At 30.8% G+C, this 20,084-nt stretch overlaps 2 protein-coding genes across 3 annotated transcripts in view; one reads left to right on the forward strand and one right to left on the reverse strand.

Moving 5' to 3' along the window:
- LOC127698443 (GRIP and coiled-coil domain-containing protein 2-like) overlaps positions 1-5,155 on the forward strand; it is a 52,948-nt gene extending 47,793 nt beyond the window's left edge. For both annotated transcript variants that reach the window (XM_052201893.1, XM_052201894.1), the window contains 2 exons: positions 2,116-2,224; positions 2,633-5,155. In XM_052201893.1, coding sequence (XP_052057853.1) covers positions 2,116-2,224; positions 2,633-2,706 — 183 coding nt within the window. In that variant the 3' untranslated portion in view covers positions 2,707-5,155. The remainder of the gene's footprint in view (positions 1-2,115; positions 2,225-2,632) is intronic.
- Positions 5,156-6,835: 1,680 nt separating this feature from the next.
- LOC127736981 (probable ATP-dependent DNA helicase HFM1) overlaps positions 6,836-20,084 on the reverse strand; it is an 84,932-nt gene continuing 71,683 nt past the window's right edge. The window contains exons 25-36 of the mRNA XM_052247539.1: positions 18,641-18,724; positions 17,726-17,883; positions 17,097-17,200; positions 16,629-16,708; positions 15,970-16,030; positions 14,839-15,071; positions 14,120-14,633; positions 13,546-13,600; positions 13,175-13,378; positions 11,623-11,730; positions 10,207-10,806; positions 6,836-7,378 (exon numbers count right to left, since the gene is read on the reverse strand). Coding sequence (XP_052103499.1) covers positions 7,312-7,378; positions 10,207-10,806; positions 11,623-11,730; positions 13,175-13,378; positions 13,546-13,600; positions 14,120-14,633; positions 14,839-15,071; positions 15,970-16,030; positions 16,629-16,708; positions 17,097-17,200; positions 17,726-17,883; positions 18,641-18,724 — 2,268 coding nt within the window. The 3' untranslated portion in view covers positions 6,836-7,311. The remainder of the gene's footprint in view (positions 7,379-10,206; positions 10,807-11,622; positions 11,731-13,174; positions 13,379-13,545; positions 13,601-14,119; positions 14,634-14,838; positions 15,072-15,969; positions 16,031-16,628; positions 16,709-17,096; positions 17,201-17,725; positions 17,884-18,640; positions 18,725-20,084) is intronic.

The following is a 20,084-nucleotide window of genomic DNA, read 5'->3' on the forward strand; positions in this document are numbered from 1 at the left end:
GCTCTTCTGACTTGTAGTATCAATTTTAAATTCTAGATTTTTTAAACTTCACCTAACTACATCCTTAAAAATCTTAAACTGTTGCATACCATAAATTGTTCTTGAACGATTTTAAATAAAAAGGTAAGAAATTCTTGAAGTAAATGCGATAAAAACAGTCAATTCAAGTTTGTTAATGCCATGAATCTAGTGTGAATAATTTTGATAGTTATACAGATTGAAAAAAGGGCCACAACTTTTAAGTCATCTCAAAATAACCGAAATTGTGTGAAAAAATTTCCAGATCCTTGATTGTACTATATATGTTATATTTTTACCTATCATTTATTGCTAGAAATTCCAGTCTAGCATTCAACTGCTTCTGTCAGTGTAAAAAGGTGGTGTTTTCTACAAACAAAAAAAAATGGTTTAATGATCAGTGAAAGATGTTCAAGATAAGCTTAATCACAAACTGTACTACTAGTTATTGACAACTCCAGCACCTATGACAATAAATAGCAGGGTCGCTTCATCTCGCCTGCATCTTAAAAAAGAAAGAAAAGAAATCAAATGTTTCTGTGATTTCCAGTTTCAAATTTCTATTGACGTTTTAAGTGCCCCTGTAAACAAAACACTTTCTTTTGTGTAATATGAAAGCTCTACTTCCTTTTTGTGTTTTTGCAATAAGTCTGATTTTAATCATTATTCTTGCAACAAGGGATTGTTCAAATTTATCCCCATTAATAATATCAGGTGATAAAATACATCTAACTACAAGAGGAATATACATAACTGCATCTAGAAAATAAGCTAATAAACAACTTAGTAAAACAATACATTCTCCATTCCAGCTAATCATTTTATTATTAGTCCCCTACCGACGAAGTCGAAGGGGACTTTAGGTTTTCACTCCGTCCGTCCGTCCGTCTGTCTGTCTGTCCATCCATCCGTCAGTCCGGCAAATCAGTTTTCCACACTTTTTTCTTGGTGCTTGAAGATATTGATTTGATATTTGGTAGATTGTTTTATCATGACAAGTTACAGATCAAGTTTGAATTTTGTTCCGGTCTGATAATTTTGTGCAGAGTTATGGTCCTTGTTGAAACTGCTTTTTCTTGTTAAAGGTTCACATGGTTACCAGTGCTTTGCATTTAATCAATCACAAAATAAGAATGCTATAGCAATGAAAAATAGAAACTTTTTCGTTAGGATTTTCACATAAACAAGGTAGTCAATCAGTCGTCAGCATTCAACTGGCATGCTAGCTTAAATATGATGCAAAGCAGATAAGTAAAAGTCAAAAAGTTTTATTGAAAGTTGATCTGCATAATTTGCAAATAACATTTTGAATGAACAAAATACTGGCCAGCAACCCTGGCTACTCCAAGAATAAATTATATAATGTGTTCAAAATGGCTGCCACAAGATGGCAACAAAGGCACTGCCTTGAAAAAAACATTATTAGGTTAAAGTTTTGGTTTAATGATTGATTGTTGCTTTCTTAATGCCAGTGGCAAATATTTCATTTTTAATGTGCATAGAATGTAGCACTTTCCCTACGCCAGGCATCAGATCTGATGTCCCCATTCTGACTGGATGTGGCTGCATATTTATACATCCTGCACAGCCTAACAGATTCCCTACTTAAACAAGGGTTTTACTGCCAGTTGGAAAATGTCCAAGGATGACCATATTTCAATACTCCAGTCAACCCTGTGGGTTAGTTTTGGTTTACGGTAGTTTACCATAAAGTTGTGATCATGACCATCTTTGATTCCAGCCATGAGCTTTCTAAAGAGAAGGTTCTTCTTGAAAATATTTAAAATGCTGGACAACAAATACAAAATGTTTAGTAGAGCTCACACTCACCCCTTTAAGATAGATGGACTGCAAAAATGTCCTAAACCAACTGTGTAGTAACACAAAAATAAGAAGATGTGGTATGATTGCCAATGAGACAACTCTCCACAAGAGACCAAATGACACAGAAATTAACAACATACATGTTTATTTTATCAGTTTTAGACTTTTCTTAAATGTTGCTATGAATTCTTAGAATTTAAAATGGCAAGATAAATTGAAGTATCAAGTTATAGAAAACAATAAGAATTATATGGATGTTTGTTTTTGCTCTAGTATATAAGTCTAAAGGTTGGAGAGGAGAGACAGCAGCTTGTACCAGTACTAACAACAATGTTGAAATTAAGTCCTGAGGAGAAAGCCCAGCTAGATGCTGCTGCACAAGGTATTATGTTTAAGTGTTTTGACAGATATTTTTTGTCTTTAATAGACTAAATGATACTTCAAGACATATGCAATAAAGATAATTTTAGAACTAACTTATTTTAAGGTGTCTTATTTCTATCAATTTCCAAGTTTGTCATAATGAGATGATATATATAAGTATGTGAGAGATGTTTAGTCCTGCTTGTACCTGTAGTTGCATATTTTATCTCAAAATGATCATGGCATTCTTATAAAAAGCAATGATTTTGTTTTTTTCTCTCATTATTACCAGATGATCACTCATGTTATATTTTGTCAATGATTAATAAGTTGAGAATAACAAATTTGGTAGTTATTCAGAGACTTTTTTAATTATGATTTAGGGATGCTTTTTTTCTTTCACATCAGCTGTGTATTATTTTTCTAGGTGAGGAAGTGCCAGCTCAAGGTCAAGGTGCTGGATGGGGATCATACCTGCACAGATGGTCAGGACTTGTTTAGTCCATGATATAACATTAAAACAACCCTACAATACAGTGAGCTCAGACAGCAGTTCTTATATATTATCTTTTACAAGAAGTATCTACATACATTCCAATTACTAGACCAGTTATTATTGCTAGTCAAGCCCTGGTATTGTGCAATTCACATTATAGAAATCATGAGGGGTAATAAATATTTCCGTCATCATAGTAAATCATTAATCATGAAATGCTTATTAACATAATTTAGAAATTACTCTATATGTGTAGTTTATATCATATGGGCTCAATCTAAACTTTGGTCTCTCAATAATTTCCAAAAAGAATTTAGGCAGAAAATGCATATTTTGACAATTAAAAAATTACTTATATACAAATTATCTACCCATTATATTAATTTCATGGCAAGCAGGTTTACTGGCAGTTTTATGAACATTAAAATAGCCTTCATATCTTTTGTTTCAAGAAGCTCGCTTTGTAAATTCAAAGAAATGAAAAAAATTATATGAAATACAATGTTAAAGAAAAATCCTACAAATATAGAGAACATTTAAAAATATCCGTGGCAAACATCTTTATATTTTTCAAGAAATTAAAATTCATTAAATTTTAGGGTCAGTTTGGCACCTAGCACATATACTGGTATTTTTTTCATTAAATCATTGTTTAGTTAAGATAGATATGTAACCATAATCTGTTTTATATATAAATATGTATTTTGTTTTGGAACTTATTTGGTCAGTTTCTATGTAGGTGTCAACTCTTTATGTATCAGTTCTTAATTATTTTGAAATTCCTCCATGAAAAGCATAACTCCCTTTTGATAAAATTAGATTTTCCTACATAACTGTTAAGTAGAAGTGCCTGTTTTTCAATGTAGGTTGACAAATTATTATTAATAAAATGCATATATATTTTGGTGAATGAATCTGGGGAATTAACCATAATCCTTTGCATTCTGAAATGTCAAATTGATTGTTTAAATTCATTTCAACCAGTTGTAATTTACCTGGAAAAAGTAAGATAAAATATCCTAGAAAGTCATACCAATGGGTTCTACTCAACTTTTGAATGTTTATTGGGTTGACTCCTATGGTTTTTAGTTCATGTATACCTTGAGATTATATTAAGTGATATATACATCATTATTTTGAGGTGAAAAACATACCATATAATAATCATCTAAGTTTCATTCATGCAAAAAATTGTTTCTTGAGGATCTCTTGTTTACCTAGTATTTAATATTGAGATACAGGGAAGCAACATAATTTAAACATAAGTTGTATTTCAAAGCTGAAACGAATTTAGTTTAAAAGTGCATAGTTTTGTATGCTTAATTTTTCTGCTTATCTGCACATATCACTCACATTCTTTGTATACACATGCAAATACTTTTCATCATTACAGGATGAAATGATTTACATCAGCTTTGCTTTCCCTAGAAAAACTATCAAAGATGGTAATGCAATTTTTTTAATGCATTGCTTAATAAATAAAAGTTGACATTATATGGTGTAGACCATCACTTGGATCTACACCTTACCAGTCTTATATGGTTCATTCCTGCTTATTTGACTTAGTACCTAGATTGCCTTATTAAAAAAAAAAATTGTGTTCAAATTGACAAATAGATCATAATTCAGACACAATTTTTACAATTTAGTAACCTCCTTTTTTATTGCTTCATTGTGTGTGCCTTTTAATTCAAGTGATTCTAATACACCTTGGTAAAAAAACAAACCCCCCAGAGAAAAAAACATATTTTAGATTTTTTTAACTTCATGATTTTAACATTTCACTAACACAAGATTATGTGTCATTCTAGGACTTTGGGCAGTGTATTTGAAAGTTAACCAATTCTTAAGTTATAATGGTCAGAAGTGAACAAGTAGGATATGGACAATCATAGTTGTCACTTGGTGACAGTTACCTAATACAAAGTTTTTGTAAAAAAAGCCCATGTTTTATGTTATGATTGAGTTTTAGTTGATGTGTTACTTAAACAACAGACAGTTCATTAGTAAATGAAACCTTTGTTTTGGCTATAAAGTTGTACAGGAAGCAACATTTTTAAAGCTGTATCTTAACTATACAAATATATAAAAAAAAAAATTTCACATACAAAAAACAGGAAAATTAAAGATAAGCTTTATGTGATTCATGTTGTCAAATGAAATTTTACTTTTTATACAATTATTATTCTTTCACATAACTAGACTTGACATAGGTTAAAATAATGGTATTTTTAATCAATTATACAAGTGCTTATTCAGTTATATAAGTACTATCACCATTATTTTTAGATTTAGTTAAATCAGGTTATGTGAGGGAAGCAATGTTTTCCTATAAGAGTGCATTTAACATGGCTATTAGACTAGCCAAGTCTTTCAAATAATTTATTTTTGTGATTCTGCATTTCATAGATGTTATTTGTTTTCTTATACACAATAAAGAAAAAATGTAAATTGTTCTATTTTATATTATATAATTTTTCAAACGTTATAATATTATGCCATTTAAACAAGGTGAAATGTCTTTTACATAATTTCCTGTGGTAGAAATAAACTCTATCAAAGATATAAGGCTTGGTATGTCAGACATGTTTTGTCTACATAAAACTCATCAGTTGCACTTGAATCAAAACAGTTGGAATGTGAATTCAAATAGGAACATTAAAAACTGAAAATTCTGAAGTTATTCCAAATACAACTTGATAATATATGCATGGGGGTAGAAAAACCTAAATATTTCCAATAATTCAACATTTTATAAGCAGTGAATTTACAGAAAATTAATATATGCATTTTGTAATGATCTACAAATTATCCCAAATCCCCTTTTTTAGCTCACCTGGCCCAAGTGAGCTTTTCTCATCACTTGGCGTTCGTCGTTCTTCGTCGTCGTTAACTTATTCCATTTTGAACTTCTTCTAGAGAACCACTAAATGGAATGAAACCAAACATGGCATGAATGTTCCTTATGAGGTGCTGACTAAATGTTGTTACTTTGAAGCTGATCCTTCATCCACGATGGCCGCCAGAGGGGGACTTCCTTTAACATAAGACCCCATTGGAAATACATACAAATGCTTCTTCTAGAGGTGTACTGAATGGAATGAAACCAAACATGGCATAAATGTTTCTTATGAGGTGCTGATGAAGTGTTGCTACTTTGTTGCTGATTTACTGTTCAAGATGGCTTTTTTTCCCTGTAATATTAAATTACAGGGCCAATATTAAACCAAATTTGGCCTCACTCATTATTAGGGTATCTGTTATGATTTTAATCTATTTTAACATGATTTCCAAAACCAAAGTAGAATCAGGTGAGCGACACAGGCTCTTGAGAGCCTCTAGTTTATTAACAAGATCTAGTGCAAGCTAGTTTATACATTATTCAGCTCAACTGTAACATATGTTGCAATTATTTCATGGTATTGGTCATTTTAATAAAATTATCAAATTTTATCAAATTTACATACGAGAAGTGTGACATCTCATGGTTGGAGTGGATTTCTTCTATTTATACAGATTGTCAGTTTTCATATCGAAGGTCGGTGGATTTCTCTAGGCACTCCGGCTTCCTCCACCAATAAAAACTGGCTGCCACGAAATAGTCCAAAAGCGGTGCTTAAAAGTGGTTTTAAAACACCAAAAATCAAAATCAATCAAATCTATTTATACACAAGACAGTTGTCTGTAAGGTTATAACTCACATGGACTTGTCTTGTTCTTACCTATTTAGCAATTTACCATTGAAATGATTCAGGCAAAATTTGTTTAAATTGATTAAGTAGTTGTTTTAGATATTGAAAACTTGCTGTTAAGCACTTTTTGACAATTAAAGACCATATGGAGGCCTTTAGATGTTAATTTTTTCTCAAATTGAATTATTGGGTTGCTACCTCTTTAACATTTACCTCATTTCTCTTGAGGTTAAGATAGATGAAAGAATAGTGCTGGCAATATCTGAAATCCTTATGAGCCTGGAAGATGTGTCAAAATTGTTCTGGCCTGTGTTTTCTAAACCATCTCCTCATGAATGTTTGAAAATGTAACAAACACAACGGTTAGATAAATACTGAATTTATTTCAATTAAAAAACGAAATAACAATTTTCAACAATGACTGTACTCTTCAAGAGCCACCTTAAGTATTTAGGTAAACAATAAGTATACAAATCATTCTACAGAAGTAAATGTCGTATCAAAACACTATCACAGACAATATTTGAAATGCTACAATCATTCAGTTATTTTCAAAATTATTTCAATTTCTTTATTTTTTATAAATTTTCAATTACAACATACCTTTGAATTGCATTCAATTATTTTAGCTGTGTTGAGTTTCATGGATTTACTCGAAAATGAATAGATAGATTTTTCAGAATTTGCAGCATTGACTTAATTTTTTTTATATAACAAAACTAAATATCATTTTTAAACATAGTTTTATTAAACTGAGTTGATCTTTAAAAACAAAATAGTTTGAGGAATAGATATTCCACACCAAAAAAACCCGAACATTTTTTTTCTCACTTTTCATATGTCAAAATAACAGCAAAGATAGAAATAGATATCTATGATTCTTGATATAGTCAGCTACACATTTCAAATTCAGTTTCTTCAGAAAATACCATCAAATATACTGTTAAAAGTATCCAGTGGAGTGTTCTGTTTATTATCCATTGCCCTGAAAATAGTCATACAAATACTATAGTTGGCAAAACATGGTCTATACTTTAGTTGAAAACATAGCTTTTAACTAGATATAAATAACTAGAATGAAGATGGGTTATTCTTGTCTTTTGTCATTTTGTTAGATTGTTTTGTACATAGTATGTTTCTGATGTTTCTAATTTTTACAGCTGGTGTTCCACCACAGTGCCAGGTTAGGGAAGGGTTGAGCTCTTATAGACATGTTTAACCTACCACATTCTTTATGTGCCTGCCTCAAGCCAATGTCATGTAATCCAGTGGTTATCTTTGGTTGCTGTCTGCCATAATTGTTTTTCTTCATGGTTATAAGCTTAGATCAGACTGTTAGTTTTCACGTTTAAATTGTTTCACATTTTGTTACCTGTGGGCCTGTATTGCTTTTATTTTCAGGTAAGGGTTCTGCTCACTATAATAAATATTCTACAGTGCATTCTTGTTCTTTGATGTATAGTTGTGTCATTTGCAATCATACCACTACTCTTGATATTATATGCACAAACTTCAATAATAAAAATAATCCAAGAGAAAATGACCCATTACTAGATCACAAAAATTTGTATACGACTGCAAACATTTTTTGGGGTTGTATATTGTTAAGACGTTCTCAGCATCATCATCGTCGTCTGAAGACATTTGGTTTCCAGAGAATAATTTGAGTATGAGTGTATGGATCTCCATGAAATTGTACCACAAGGTTCCACACCATTAAAGGAAGGTTGTAATTGATTTTGGGGGTGATGGCCCTCACCGTTTAGAAATTAGGGGCCAAAAACAAGCATTGATCTTCTTTCAGGACAATAACTTGTGTATAAGTGTATGGATCTCTATGAAATTGTACCACAAGGTTCCATACCTCAAAAGGAAAATTTAACTTTGTTTGATTTCAACTAAATTATATTTATGGGGTTCTTGGATATGCTGAATCTAACTGTGTATTTAGATTTTGGATTTTGGGCCCGGTTATTAAATTGGTCCACGACTCCACATTGAGGTCCAAAGGGTCCAAAATTAAAACTTTATTTGATTTCATCAAAAGTTGAATTCTTGGGGTTCTTTGATATGCTGAACTTACCATGTATTTAGATTTGGGATATTGGAACAGAATAGGTAAATGTCCAATTTTAAATTAAGTTCATTCTGTGTGAGAAACCTATGCTGTATCAAATACTTAATCACAATCCAAATTCAGAGCTGTATCAAGCTTGAATGTAGTGTCCATACTTGCCCCAACTGTTTAGGGTTAGACCTCTGCGGTCGTATCAAGCTGCGCCTTGTAGAGCATTTTATTTTAATTTTTTTAAATTGGAATTCTCTCAGAGCACTCTGGCTTACTCAACCAATACAAACTGACTGCCATGAAATAGCACAAAAGTGCTGAAAGTGGTGTTTAACACCAATCAATCAATCAATCAATCAATAATAATTTCCATTGAAAAAACAAACAGTGAATATTCACACATAAGCAAGAGAACAATTTACAGCTAACAAGAATGTGTGTCTATAGGACACCATGTAACACTTGCACTATCACATTTACATGTTCAGTGAACCACAAATTCTGGGTTGAAACCATAATATGTCATATATATTAAAAATTCATATCCCACTTACAAGTATCATTTTTTTTCTAAATTTCAAGTTGATGTGACCAGAACTTTATTTCATTACCTAAAAATAAACTTTAACCTGATACCATATGACTGATGGACTGATCATGATGCACTTCCTACTACAGGAGGCATGGCAAACAATTTTGAGTTGACAAAATGTGACATTGAATATAAAAAGATATTATGATGATTAAAAAGAGATGTGGTCTATCAAAATCATATTTTCTGTCATCATTTAAAACCTAAGAATGTTGCTAAGAAAGATATAAAAAAGACAACATTCATATCTCACAAATTTTAAAAATATTTTGTATTGGTTTTTTTAACATTACTATGAAAACCTTTCAAAATCTGGAAGAGAGTAGAGCCTTCAATGCCAAAAGGAGAAGGTCTGATAAAGAATTTTTTAGCAAAATTTTTACTGAAATTAATACTTTAAAAGTATATAAATACATGTACTTATTAAAAAGCATGAACTTAAGGAATCAAACATCATTGAAGTAATTATGGGCTTCATGAAATCTTGCTTTTCAAATAAATTTTGACTTGGAGAAATGAAACTAATGTCAGGTAAGTGCTAATGACAATTAAGTGAAATTAACACTGATTTTTTGGAACCAATATTTACCCTTTGTGAATCTACTCCTTTGTTTATTAATTGCCTTTTTCTTGAAAAAAACATGATTGAATCTGCTATTTAAGCCTGAGAATAGTCAACTTATTTAACAAATCAGCAATTTTGAATGGACTGATTGAAAATGTTGGAGGGTTTTTGCTCTGAATTTTTCTAATTTATTGAATCCCTATTTTATTATTATATGAGAAAATTTAAACACAAGTGAACCAACGCCTGGTAAATCTTCTGTCAGTAGATTCCATAAAGTGGATACTATGAGAAAGTTGACACTGTGCAATTTATTTCACAAGGATGGAAGTTCAGTTAATTGTTTAATGATTAAAAAAACATCTGTTTTTATAACAAATATGGAAAATATTTTGACAGGTCAATTAAGTTAATTGTAGCTACAATTTACAAATAAGGCAATGGAAGCTGTAAATGCACAATTACTGAAGTTACATGATTACAAATAGTTATGTTGGTGTCAATATTTGAACTGAAAGATATTTTCAGATAATAATTCATTATAACACATATAAGTAGTACAGAACTAAATTCAAATAGTATACTTACAACTGGCTATCCGGTGAAAAGAAATTAGGTATTGATTTCTGAACTTCTGAATATTTCCTCTCATCATTACTAGAGGTAAATGGCTGATAAGGTACAGCAGACTTCTGTCTGTTTTGACAAGTGTCTTCCATTGTAAACTGATCATATTTTAAACAGGTATTAACCTGGTTTTCTGCATGTTCCTTTGAATATTTCTCAACTGATAATTTTCCTTGTGCTGTAAATTTCCCCCTTTTATTTTGCTCTCCAGACTCCTGCTGCGGTACCTTTGTTTTAATATCATAATTCACATGAATTATGTTTAAATCTTGTTTGTTTTGCAATGTCTGGTGTAGGCTGTTATTTGGCATATTCCACTTATGCTGAATTAAACTTGGATTTAATTCTTGTTGCTTTATGGCATTAGAGTCTGAAGACAATATCTTCTGATTTGTCTCATTTTTGTTTGAAGCTTGTTGCATTGTCTGAAATAACCCTTGATTTGACATCTGACTTTTCTTCTGATGTTGTGCAGAATTTGTCATCTTCTTTGTCCAAGGCTTTGAACTAATAGCTTCAACATGTTTATTAAGAATTTCTTTACTTCTATTCAACAACATACTGAAAAATAAAGAAACAAGATGTTAATGTAGAGAAACTTATGACAATAAAAATTAACTTGGATAAGTTTTAAAATTGACAACAAGATACAAATTATGTATGCAATCCTCCACTTAACTAAATACATCAAGCTATTTCAACCCAGGTAACCAGGTATGTATAACAGAAAAGAAAGAACAAACAAACAAACAAAATAATATTATACCAGTAAATAATTTAAATATTTACAAATAACATTCTCAGAAAACAAAGCTGACAGTGCCTAAACCAACTGGAATATCCATTGATATATACAAGTTTCCAATTTCCATTTAAAAAATGGAATGATCTCCTTATAAATGAACTACTAAAGTTGACCTAGGATCGTTTAGGGGAAAACTTGTCATAGGACATTGTGACAATTTGCTTTGTGAAAATGCACTAAATTGAAAGATTGCATAAAAGGTTAAGTATAAATAAGGAGATGTGGTATGAGTGCCAATGAGACAACTCTCCTTCCAAGTCACAATGTATAAAAAGTAAACATTTATAGGTCAAAGTACGGCCTTCAACACGGAGCCTTGGCTCACACCGAACAACAAGCTATAAAGGGCCCCAAAATGACTAGTGTAAAACAATTCAAACAGGAAAACCAATGGTCTAATCTATATCAAAAAACGAGAAAAGAGAAACACTTATGAACCACACCAACAAACAACAACTACTGATCAACTAAGCTCTGAGTACATTAAACATTTGAAATTCTCATATTCATCTGAATGTAATATTCTGTAATAGAAGCGTGTTTTATGTAGTACCGGTATATAAATCCTTTACCTTGATGAAGTAGGAGGTGTATCAGCATTCACAATTTCATTGTCACTACCACTCCACTCAGGACTATCACTTCTTGATGTGTTACTCCATGCCAATACTTGTCCATATCTAAAGTATAAGATTGTTATAAAAAATTCTAAATGTATATGTATAGTTACAACTGTTAAGGAAGTGCAAGTTGCTGTACATCTACATTCTATCCATTTAGTGGTACCTTTTTAAAAGACTTTGTCATCCCTATTGAAAACATTGTTTAAGTCAAATTATCAAATACTGATTGATTTTTGGTGTTTAACACCACTTTCAGCACTATTGACTATTTGGGGGCAGCCAGTTTTTATTGATGGAAGAAGCTGGAGAGAACAACCGACCTTCAGCAGGAAAACTGGCAATCCTAGTCAATTAAGATTGGATTCCAAAACACCTGCCACTTGCAGGGTTCTAACTCACAACCTCAGTGTTGATAGTTGCTAGTGATACTGTAGATGAACTTCTTAAAACTACCCAGTCACAAAGGCCCTAATCAAATATTGACTATTACTCAGAAAAGTAGTGTTTGGTTTGAGGACACAGTTATCGTCCTTTGACTTTCATGGTCTACAAATATAGTCCCAAGTGTGCACAGTGAATAACTCCCAAATTATTTTCATACATTTTTCAATAAATTTTTTTATATTTTATGCATATGAAATAACATGTAAAAAAATTTGGGTGCTGAATTTTAAGGTAAAGTAGTGATTTGGTACAGTTAAAAAAGGTAAAAAATTAGTATGTCTGAAGCTATCAAACTGAATTACAAACCCACTTAACAAAGAATTGTCAACATTTTGAGTTAGAGCTGGTAGACTTTTCTATAATTTTGATATAATTTATCCCAAAAGTAGGACACTAGACTGTAAAATTCTTTTTGAGATAGAGTAGTTGGGATTTTAAATTATTTTAATCTATTGTCCAAAATAAATGCACTACCAAATAACTATGTTCTCAGGCCTACGAGTTTGTGTAAAGATTTTTAACAACATTATCTGTATATATATTTATATCAGTATAATTCTATTATAAAATCTTTTAATTGGTGGGTGTGAAACAAGTTGCAGACTGGAAGTTTAAGTTCAAAACAGCCATCAACACAACTGACTGGATCAATTCAAAGGTGATAGTATAAACACCAAATCAGTATAGATCCTTAATCTGATGGCCTTTGATGGAAGAATGCCATGTTCTTTTAATATTATAGGAAACCATGTCTTTGAGTGTTAAATAGGTGACATGTTCAAAGGGAACAATTTTGGCCTCTTTCCAGCTCTTCCTTTTCAAATGACATTACAAATGCCTGCCTTCTGTGCCATTCAACCCACTTTATTTGATTCATTGTTTAATTTCTTTTAGTCCTTAAAAGGAATTGAAATTTTGTACAATAGGTAATTAAGCAAACATTAATCTTGAACATGTTGAAACCACCCATGCATTACATAACAAAAGGAGATGCTGAATTCATTTTACAGAAAAATAACAATATCATCAGTTAAGATAGACAAGTTGCCAAACTTACCTATGTGGAGTATGTGGCTGTCTACTGGTACCTACTGTATACTGAGGCTGTGAAAAATCACCACTGTCATGCTGCTCGTCATGGAATTCCTCATAATTACCTGTACCATCTCTTAAGTATTGGTTTGGTGTACTGTTGTTCTGTCCATATTGCTTGGGTAATAAACTAGACTGAATTTCAAAGTCAGCAGGTTGGTTTTCACTTCTGAAAAATAGACAAACCTTAGAAGTATTTAAACAATACCTCAAATTCTTAAAAATAAGTAAAGTAGGAGAAACAGATCATGCAACCAGACAGCGACAAGCACAGCCAGTTTCTTACTTCTGAGATTTTTTAAGCAATTTTCAATAAAATAAATACTTTAATCTTACCTACTCAAGTTTTCATTCTCATTCACATCCAAGTTAGGTAATTCATATTCATAGTCTGAAAGATATAAATATTTCAACAAAGTTAAAAACAGAGTGCTCAGTGATATTGCAATGTTAGTTTCTTGTCCAGTACCTTTGTGATGTAATAGGGATATAACTTGGTGAAATATGGTATCAATGAATACAAACTATTTCTTCTTTTGACAAATATAACATATTAATAGTGAAACATAAAAAAATATCTGCAATCAGTCTTAAAATTTATTGCCTGAGAAATTATTTCCTCAATCCTTGAAGAAACATGCACTCACAGATATATAATTTCTGTTCCATGCCAAAAGTTGATTTTTAAACAGTTTTTCTTTTCATCTGACCTTCAATGTTAAAGGAAATAAAAACATAAAATCCACCTAAAGTTTTGTTTTGACAGCATTGTAAGGGAATTCATTGTCATAATGACACTTTTTAAATGGGTGACTGTCAAGAAAGAGTTAAAAAAAAATTTTAGAGAGCTTGTTCAAAACAAATTATTTCAAGCTCGAGGTGAACAAATATAATAACATACAAACTGTACCTTCAAGGTTTTCTTCTCTATTTTTCTGATACATGTCTAACTCAGGCCAGTCCATATCAACATCATAATTATTTCTATTGTTAAGATGACTATCTTCTTCTATTCCAACTCTGCCATTAACTTCTTTCCCATGATCATCTTGACAATAACCTGACATTTCACCAGTGACATCTACATTTCTATTACTTTCATTTTTTGCCCATCTTTCATCAACATTTGCATCACCCATTTCATCAATGTAATCATCATCACTGAAACACCTCTCTAAATCCAAATCATCTGATTTGTCGCCACCTATCTGACAACTATACTTCAGGTTACCTTGAGAATTCTGAGGTGTTGTTAAAAACTTAGTTAGTCTTGACTTTCCTACTTGTGGTGTGTAGTAATTTTGTGATACCATGTTTTGATTTCTTGCTGGTTTAGGTGTCTGTGGAGCAGTTGGCTGAGGTAATGAAGACTTTGGATTGTAAGCAAACTGATTTAGGTCAATACCTTTCACATTTCCTGACATCTAAAATAAACGTCGAACAAATAACTCTTAATATGTACAATGGTTGTAATTGACTACAAAATTATATGCTAACACACAAGCAAATTTGTCATCTAATTTTTGTCCAAAGTTGAAACCTTGAAATTACCTAATTTATAGGTAAAATAAATTGTAGGGGTAGAAATTTTACAGCAAAAGTTGGTCACTGTAACTTATAATTATATACCATTAATCTCTTCTTTTTTGGAGTTTCTGGAAAATATGACAACTTTGACTTCAAATCAGACATGAAGTTGTTAAAAGTATTAGGTCTTTTGATTTCCTTTCCTGCAGATTGTGATGTTTGAGGTGTTTTCTTTGTTTTTGGAATGATTCCGTTTCTACAACAATCATGTCCACAAAGTCTCTTATTCATACAGCTGTGGTTACAAGGAATCCTTCTTTGTAAACTAGGGAGATCTAAAGAAATACAGCAAAAACACTATAAATCAAATGAATGTTTATTTTACCAAACATTTTAATTTATATTCTAGTATGACTATGTGTCACTTTGATATTTCTATATCTATAAAACCAGGTTTAACCCACCATTTTCTTCGTTAAATGCCTGTACCAAGTCAGGAATATGACAGTTGTTGTCCATTCATTCTGTTGATTGATATTGTCGAGCAATTGATTTTGTCAGGTTACATGGACTTCCCCCTTTTGGAATTTACCTTGGAGTTCAGTGTTTTATCATTACTTTTTTTACTGCTGTTGAAAAATATGTTTTATCTTTTTGCTGGAGTATACAAGTGAATAATTTACTTTTGTTTAGATTTTTTTCAATCCACCATTTCATTTCTTAGAAACAATTCCTTCTAAACTGCTAATGTAAAATCAAAGGTATAAAAAAAATCATTCAATTAAAAGGTTTAAGTGAAACCTGAAATAGACTTGTTTGTAGTTTAATCATATTTCTCTCAGGATATTGAAGTGCATTGTCAAACTATGAATTTAAGCATCAATCAAAAGAAATAGTTTGTTTTTTGAAAAGCATAAGAGCCAAAAAAATAAAATATAAAGTAAAAATGGATAAAAAAAAAAGTTATATTTGGTTTACTCACAGTAAGTGGTGATATATTAGATCACTAATACAAAATCAACATCAAAGCACATGTATGAAATAAGTCTCTAGTACAACCCTGAGTAGCACATAAATCTATCTCCTAATTTTCTTATGTTCATGTATTTTCTCCCATTTTGTTATGGAAAGGTTGTGGAGACTGCAACATTTGCCTGTCCTTTCTAAGATGTATGATTGATGATTACTCTTCATAGTTTTCTTATAAACTTTTATGTTCACATGTGTCCTTACCATGAACTTGATCAGTTTTCTTCAGACTGTCCACAAGGGCTGATCTTGAATATGGTATCTTCTGTTTAAATAATGTGTAAAAGTAAGTATATTGATGAGGAAAATCCTAGCTTAACATGTTAAAAAAAAATAATAGAAATTCAAATTAAAAAAATCTCGTCTTTTTAATATACAATGTATAGCCAGAGGTTTTAACAGTAATAAAATGTGTAAAAATCTGTTTATATTTAAGTAATACATAACATGCAATTATACCAACAATAAAAATCACATTGTACGATTAGTAAACATATTCCACTACACTTTTTAATACACATAGTTCTTTACATTAACAATTATGGTCAAGAAAAACCAAAATAGTTTTCAACTTAATACAACACAGGAAATTTGCCCATGTGTATATACTGAATGTACTTCAATTTAACCAGACATGCCAGTCAGGTCATATTTCATATTTCCTCTTAAATGTTGCTCTCTCCAGAATTTAGGGAGGTCAGAAATAAAGTAAAAATCCTGTGTATTACCCTAAACTTATCATTTTTATTTCTTCATTCATAGGGCTTGCCTATATTTATTCAAATATATGAAAATCTCTGGAAATTGATTTATTAAAAGAAGGATTAACATTGTATCAATGCTACTTGTAAAACAGTTTTTACCTGAGTATCTGAATTGCTTGAAGACATCTTCTTAGGACCACTATAAAAGGGTGTGTAAGTACTCTGAACATCAATACCAACTGTAACAAATAAGTAAATATTATACATCAGTATATTGCAAGGAACAGAACACTTTCCATTCAAAAGATACATGAATCATATCAAAACAAAATTAAATGGTAGTTTTTATTGCATCTTGTTTAATAAAACAACATGTAGGTCATGTCTTGTTTCCAAGTGTAAAATGTATCATAATATCAACCAACACTTCCATTATAGTCTTTTTGTTTAATTTTTGGATAAATCAGGGAACTTCCAAGGGTGAACAACTCTTGTTATCATCAATACAGTTATTGAACCAGTGAGAGATTACCATAAAAATGTATGATCGTTTGATAATAACTGTCTGTAGAACACCATTATGTTTGTATTCATGTCTAATGCTACTTTAAAATTAACAGTCCTTACCCCAATCCTGGCTTATCAAATTGATATTAAGTTCTGGTCCTTTGTTTGCTCTTTTAACTTCAATTTTCTTGGTTATTCCATTATCTTTAAACAGGTAAGAATCCCTAGAAAATCGATCAAATATACAAAGAATTAACATAAGAATATGAGTTAAGTAAATGTAAATTTACTCTCGTTTCTGAACAGACGAAATATGGTGGGTATTGTAGTGCTAGGAAACCAAACAAGGAATTATAAATCTGAAGACAGCCCTGGAAAGGCAAATAGAATAGAATAGAAATGTTGCTGTTCATGTTCAAGGCAGATAGCTATCGCATTTCCTAGTTCAGTGAATCACAAAATATTGACCATGTGTATTTAGTTTCAAGTTGATATTACCACAACTTCATGGTAAACTATTAACTCAGACCATAACTTTAACTTGATACAGGATAGATGATGGGACAGAACTGAAAACATATTGCCCATTCTTTTTAAGACAAGCCATTTAAATTGTCATACAGAGACATACAGTAAAATTGTCATCTTTAAATTAACTATCAAAATCTGATTGATAGATTTGAAATTCTGCAAAGTGTTAGAATTAGAATTTTTCTAGTTGATGACAATGGGAACTAGATTATACATACATTATTTTCCTATGATAAACAATCTTGTTGTCTTCATCTCCAATTATTAAGACACATGTGTGATATGGAGACATTGTCTTCTTGTCCTGAAGTTGTTCTTTGTTTGCAATGTTCAAATAGATCCACAAATCTGAACAACTATTACTATACTTAGCAACCTGCATATACAGTAACATTACACACAATTCATATTTTTACCAATTATGACTAACAGACAAATGATGTTGGTGTCTCTGAAGACTTGAAGAAAATAAATTTTAATGAAAAGATGTAGTAAAGTATTTCTGGAAATTATAGAAGTAAAATATTTGGCAAAAATATCAAGTAAGGCATTTAATTTTGAAACAAATATGGTCCAAACTTATTAAATGCTTAATGTTGGTTTTCCTGTTTGAACTGTTTTACACTAATCTTTTGGGGCCCTTTATAGCTTGCTGTTCGGTGTGAGCCATGGCTCCGTGTTGAAGGCAGTACTTTGACCTATAATTGTTTACTTTTTACACATTGTGACTTGAATGGATAGTTGTCTCATTGGCACTCATACCACATCTTCTTATTTATAATTAAAAAACCAATAAGCAATTTGCTTGAAGAGGTTAATGTAACAATCTTTACAACTTTAAAATAAAATACACTGATTTTCATATATAGGTGTGTAATTCTACAAAATTGAAAAAAAACACCATAAATGCAAATTTTATTTAATACTGAAGTTTTGGTTTTCACATCTGTTATGAATTGTAATACCATAAAATTGAACTTTTTCACTTTTATCTATGTATAAATTTTCTTCTTTATTAAGAAAGAACAAGAGATGGTAAGGCCTGAATATATTATTCTTAACTGTCAAACTTGAACAATGCTATATCATTTTGAGGTCCTAGCTGGTCCTTATTATCCCTGATCCTTTCTTACCTGTTCAATAGTTAATTCATATTTGGGAAGACCTGCTACAGCATCTCTGACTTGGTTACCAAAAGGAGGATGTCTGTTCACAATCTAAAATCAATACAATCATCAAAGAATAAAATTTATCATATTTCAATGTCTCTTTAATTAATGTCCTATTCTACTGTTACAAAAAGGGAAAGAATGGAAGAGAGATTTTGAAGTAATAATCAGAATAGAATAAATTTTATAGCATTTCAATTTATCCAGATCTGTCTTATACGCAGATTTGTCTTATATCATCGATCGATGGCAGTGATAATGTGTCATTTATTGTAATACAATATACATAATTACAAAATTTTAAATATTGGACTCTTTCTACATATCTCAGAACAAAAAAAGCACCAGTGAAAACACGTACAATAGAAAACGCAAGCTGACCAATACACAAATAATACACAATTAGAGAAATAAAAAGCTATTTAACATGGTTTTTCTGATTAAATTTTTCATTTTTATCTTCAATTATAATAAAAAAATAAACAAAACAATGGTTTTTGTGCCTTTAAGGTTTACGTATTCACTTACAGATTTGACAAAAATATTTGAACATTTTATTTGAAAATCATCGTTTTTATGTCTTACTATGCATCAACAGATGAAAACTTATGGAGACCTTTTATGTTTTAGGCTGTACAAACAATATTCTGTAACTATTATAAGTTTAAATGTTTTTTACTTGCGAACTAACGAAATATTAACAAAAATATGTGCCTTGTATTTTTACAGAGATCAAATAAAAATTCCCGCCATTGCGGAACATACTATAAAAGAGAAGTAAAAAATACATTATATTTTTATGTAAAAGTGATTTGTGATCATCAATAAATCTTTCTATGTGAAAACTTTCTATATTGTCCTGGAATGCAGAAAGAGCACATCTGATTAAAACATGAACAAATAGATCTTTTACAATATTTAAAATTGTCTAACGGAAGCTGAAATCGTACCACATGACCTGAAAAGTTTTGAACTCGACACCAAGACTGTCGTCCCTCCTCTGATTCTCCATATCTGTTTGCAAATTGGTAGTTAAGTCCCAGTACATGATAGCTTTAAATCAAAGCCAATAAAAACGACTGATCATCTTCAAACTATCAAGTTTGCTAAATTATTTACAATTTTACAAGGAGCATGTTAATCTGGATTTAGTCTGGTTTTGAAACGTTTGAAGTTATTTTGCTTTTACATGATCTGACAAAAAGCACTTTTGTTGTTGCTTTGAAGATTATACAAAAGTGACCAATACTGTTCAAAGGTCATGGTGTGTTATAAATATTTTAAATTATCAAAGATACATATTCAAATATTACTTCATGTGTAAATGTTGATTAGGTTCAATAAATGAAAAACTCTTCCCCACTTTTTTTTTAAATGTTAAGAAATGTAAATATCCTTAATCAATAGT

Source organism: Mytilus californianus, unplaced genomic scaffold, assembly GCF_021869535.1.
Source record: "Mytilus californianus isolate M0D057914Y unplaced genomic scaffold, xbMytCali1.0.p SCAF_4, whole genome shotgun sequence".
NCBI lineage: Eukaryota > Metazoa > Mollusca > Bivalvia > Mytilida > Mytilidae > Mytilus > Mytilus californianus.